We start from the raw sequence: 4,923 nt of genomic DNA, 5'->3' as shown, positions 1-4,923 counted from the left end.
GAAGATGGTCGTGAAGGTCAAGACTATCATGACCATCGGGCTTGCAACGAGACCCTTGTGGTAGGGTCTAATTGCCGCAAGCCCCACAGAGATTTTGGCTCTAACAGAGCCAAAATCTCTGCCACTGACATCACTGGTGATCTCAGTGGGGCCGGCCCCAAATGGAGGCATTCACATGGGAAAGCCACAGTTTGGGCAGCCACTCCCCCAGCCCACCCACCAAAGGGGGCGTGCTGTCACTCAACATCGACAGCACGCCCCCTTTGTAGCGAGACCCGGAGTGACGGTTTGCCCCTTCACTATATGGGTCTCGCGCATGCACACGACGGAGCCAGCTCCATCGTGCGCATGCACACTGGGCCACCATCTACCCACTTGCGAGCACATAGAGCTCGCAAGCATGTCTGAATCAGGCCCACAATGCACTGTGCAGAATGTGAACCTTAATGAATTGACTTTCCACTGGGTGGGGATCTCTCTTAATTGACAACCCTGGATGTGTGATTTAATGCATTTGGCATGTCTTGAGATGGACGTCAATGACTTCCGCTGGACTAGAAATGGATTTCAGCATATTGATCTGGATTGAATGTTTACCTTGAGATATCAGATGCAGAGCTACAGCCATGCCAAAGCAGAGGACCAACCATGTTACTAACCAGTGTATTGTAGTTTTTGTGGGTCACAGGGTTTTAAAATGGTAGGATTGCTAGAAGCCTTCCCCTTCAACCCAGCTCTCTCTAAGCACCTCTGCTCCCTAACCTTCAATGTTTTCCTGTGCCTTGGTCACATGTTTAATGACATCTCAGGTGCAAACATGCACTTACCTCCCCCATTTTAAGAAACCCTCTCTTGACCCCCATCTCTCTCTCTTTCTCTCTCTCTCTCTCTCTCTCTCTCTCTCTCTCACAATAGCTCCATTTCTTCACTCTCCTTTGAATCCAAAATTCTTGAAAGACTAGTCTTGAAACATCTGACCCACTTTATCTCCACTCTCTAATTGATCCTCAGTAATGTCACAAATGACCTAATCCTTATCAACAGACCACTTCTCATTACTCATACTGTAGTCCTTATATGAAGTGGTTTATTATGGATGCTTTGAAGATACTTTCCTGGCACAGTTACTTGAGAAATGTATGCAGCCAACTGGGCTTTCACTGGCTTGATTGCATCCTATGTTGTCTGCTGCTCCATCCCTATTACTATTATTGTACATATAAACCAATGTTTTTAAAATGCGAAATTGAAAGGGCAACTCCACCCAAAGATAGAAAATGATTTTAAGTATTAAATAAAAAATTGTATTTAGGTACACTCTTCACCAGATCCACCTAGCTGTAATAGTTCCTAGACCAACTTTTCTTGGGCCTGTGCTAGAACCAAGCCAATTGGTTATATTTGCCATTACTATAACATTAAACAAGCTGAGCTGTAAAAGGAGACATCATTGGTGTTGGGAGTTATTAGAACCAGCAGACCCATCGGTGGTACCTGCACATAAAACATCCAAGTTGAGAATACGTTCATTTTTTATATCAACTCATTCAACTCTACAGCGCTTCTTTACATAAAACAGTATTTGAAAAAAGAAAAAAGAATCTTGAAGAGTTCTTCAATTAGGGTAAAAAAAAGTATTGAAAAGCATCATTTTAAATTATTGTGGGGGAGATCAAAAACCATATTAGCAGTATTATGAAGTTACTTTTTGTGTTACAGGGTTACAGTTTTAGGGAGGGGCTGGGCTGCACATCCTAATATTAAACATGATAATAGGTGCTACCATGCTGAGACCTGTAGGTCTATAGCAAAAAAGAAAGGGGGGAGGAGCAGGTGCACACTATAAGCACTATGAATACAAATGATCACAATATCTATAATAGACTGCAATAATAAACATGGTTTTAAATGTAAGGTTTCTTAGTACATGTTTGGCCAAAGATGTTTGCCCACCTACCACGTCATGGTGAACCTTATACAGGTGGGTCCCTAACCTTCCTAATACTGACACAGTAATTCATTTATCTAGGACTTACCTTTCATAGGGCCCATTAGATGTGTGTACTACAATGCAAGGACCCATACCAATTACAGTCACCTGGGGCAGGTAGGAGGAGTGCTAGCCCAAGAGAAGGGGTTTCACCTTCAAATGTACCTAAATACACGCACATAGGAAAAAGGAGGGGCTGGGCTGCACATCCTAATATTAACATGATAATAGGTACTACCATGCTGAGACCTGTAGTTCTACAGCAAAAAAGAAAGGGGGGAGGAGCAGGTGCACACTATAAGCACTAAGAATACAAATGATCAAAATATCTATAATAGACTGCAATAATAAACATGGTTTTAAATGTAAGGTTTCTTAGTATAAGGTTCGCCGTGGCGTGGCAGGTGGGCAAACATGTACTAAGAAACCTTACATTTAAAACCATGTCTATTATTGCAGTCTATTATAGATATTTTGATCATTTGTATTCTTAGTGCTTATAGTGTGCACCTGCTCTTCCCCCCGTGTTACAGTTTTGTAAGACCCATATATAATGCTCCAGTATCTATGGTGATCTGTGCACCTTTCATTATTTCCGAATCTGACCTCCTAGATACTGTACCAATCTGTTTGAGTCTTTAGGGCCACAAACTTTGTGATTGGCGTGGATGTATATATATGTATCACCAGCATGCATAACAAGAGACTACCCAGGGCAATATATTTGTTACTGAAATACTTTATTGAAATGCATACAGTTCACATATTTCATTGTGGAGGTGACATTGAACAGAAGCATTTAACGGTAGGTACATGCAGAAAATAGTACAATAATGGGTGGGAATGTTTGTAACAAGTGATGGGGCACCCACTATAAGTAGATGTTTTGCTGTAAGCTGGGAAGGTGGGTGATCTCTTCCTCACCTTGATGATTAAAATTATATTTTCAGCTGGTAGATTATTTTCTCCATCAATGGAGATCAGTATAAAGGTGTTTCTTCAGGAGGTCCATGTCTACATTACAGTTACACACTTTGTAGATTTCCAAATACATGTGAGCCTCTGAATCCAGGCATATGACCATGCAAGACCATGATAGGACCATATGGGACTGAATTATGGCTACAGCTCAGATAACATTCTTTCCTGCCCAATGGCCACTTCTTTTTTGTATGAACCAGCCGTCAACTAGGACATTTACCAGAACATGGTTTAATCTATGTACATGTATGCAGGAAAGAGGCTAAGTATGAACAAATGAGGAGTTACCAGCTATGCAACTAATCTCTGAAGAGCTCTAATGATTTCCTTATTGCGTACACTATATACAAAAGGATTTATCATGGGGATCACTGTTGTATACAGCACACTCATGATCTGCTCTAGATTATTGTATTTTTCTGATGGTGGCATCAAGTAAACGGAAATGCTGTTAGCATAGTAGATGATCATGACAGTGAGGTGGGATGAGCAGGTGGAGAAGGCTTTTCTTCTTCCATCCCTTGATTTTATATTCAGTATAACACTGATAATCTTTTTGTATGACATCACATTGATGAGGAATGGACAAAGGCCAAATAACACCATGTTATCATACATGACAATATAAATCATGTTTGAGCCAGAACAGGAAATATTAATCAGAGCTTTAGCATCACAGAAGAACTGATGAATGGTGACAGAATGACAGAAGGACATTTTAAGAGCTGAAACTACCCACAACATTGAGTTTAAACATGTGCATAGCCAGATCATCATCACAAGCATGATGCATATTTCCTTGCTCATTATCTGGTGATAGTGTAAAGGGTGACAGATTGCAATGTATCGGTCATAACCCATCACAAATAAAAGAGAAACCTCTGTGGTGGCAGCTATAATAAAAAAATATATCTGAGTTAAACATTGTGTCAAAGATACTATGTTATTCTGAGATAGCAAGATTTCCAGCAGTTTGGGGACAGTTACTGTTGTGTAACACATATCTACAAATGACAAGTTAAATAGAAACAGATACATGGGGGTGTGTAAATGTGAATCCAAACATATAACTGTAATTATAGCTGTATTCACCAAGACTCCAAACAGATAGATTAGGAAAAAAACACTGAAAATGAGGGGTTCATCACCAGCTTTCATTAAAAAAAATGGCCTAATGTGGAATATTATAACAGACGTGTGGTTCTCCATGAGATCCTGTCACCAGTCTGCAAGACAATAATTATAATAAATACATATAAATAAGTTATAACTTATAATAGTGCCCACTCAACAAATGTAAAGATACAGTTTATATTTACAGGATGTTTTTGCTAGAGATGTGCACACACCCACGTATTTTGGTTTTGGTAAAACCACCCTCAAGTGTTTTGGTTTGGATTCAATTTTGGTTTTGGATTTCTTTAAAGTTTATAAAAATCTATAAAAACAGATAAAATCACATAATTTGGACCAGTTTACATGAAATCCAAAACCAAGATTTATTTTTTAAATCTGAGTTCCGAATTTACAGCATGCCTAAGCAGGGTCTCGGTTCTACTTGAAACCCGAAACGTGATCCGAGCCGAGACACGGTATGACTTGGATCCCCTTAGTTCATATGTGTTCATTTATCAGGAAAACTAAACTGCACATCTCTAGTTTTTACATGTATTCATGTAACATGCATTATTTTAATCTACCACAGAGCTGTATAAAACTAGGTAAACTTTTCCTTTGACAATGTAATGTTCCTTGCTGACTCATAATGAATTAGACAAATTAGGAAATCTTAGAGAATGCAAAATATGTCTTTCTAACTGAATGTCTTCAGAAGAGGTGCATATTTTATGGTCTGCTAGTAAAATATGCACATATAAGTAAATTCATTGAAGCAAAAAGAGCCTATTCTATAATACACATGTATCAGGGGGTAGCGGAAAGACCTGATACAG

At 39.3% G+C, this 4,923-nt stretch overlaps 1 protein-coding gene across 1 annotated transcript; it reads right to left on the bottom strand.

Moving 5' to 3' along the window:
* Positions 1 to 3,262: 3,262 nt before the first annotated feature.
* LOC148534999 (olfactory receptor 1-like) lies at positions 3,263 to 4,180 on the bottom strand. Its single transcript, XM_088464895.1, has one exon. It carries the CDS (start codon positions 4,178 to 4,180, stop codon positions 3,263 to 3,265), a length of 918 nt encoding a protein of 305 aa, XP_088321021.1.
* Between the last annotated feature and the right edge of the window lie 743 nt (positions 4,181 to 4,923).

This window comes from Taudactylus pleione, unplaced genomic scaffold (genome assembly GCF_031769625.1).
Source record: "Taudactylus pleione unplaced genomic scaffold, aTauple2 ptg000061l, whole genome shotgun sequence".
NCBI classification, from domain to species: domain Eukaryota; kingdom Metazoa; phylum Chordata; class Amphibia; order Anura; family Myobatrachidae; genus Taudactylus; species Taudactylus pleione.
Note: the sequence above shows the minus strand (reverse complement) of the source record. Positions and strands in the feature narration are given on the sequence as shown.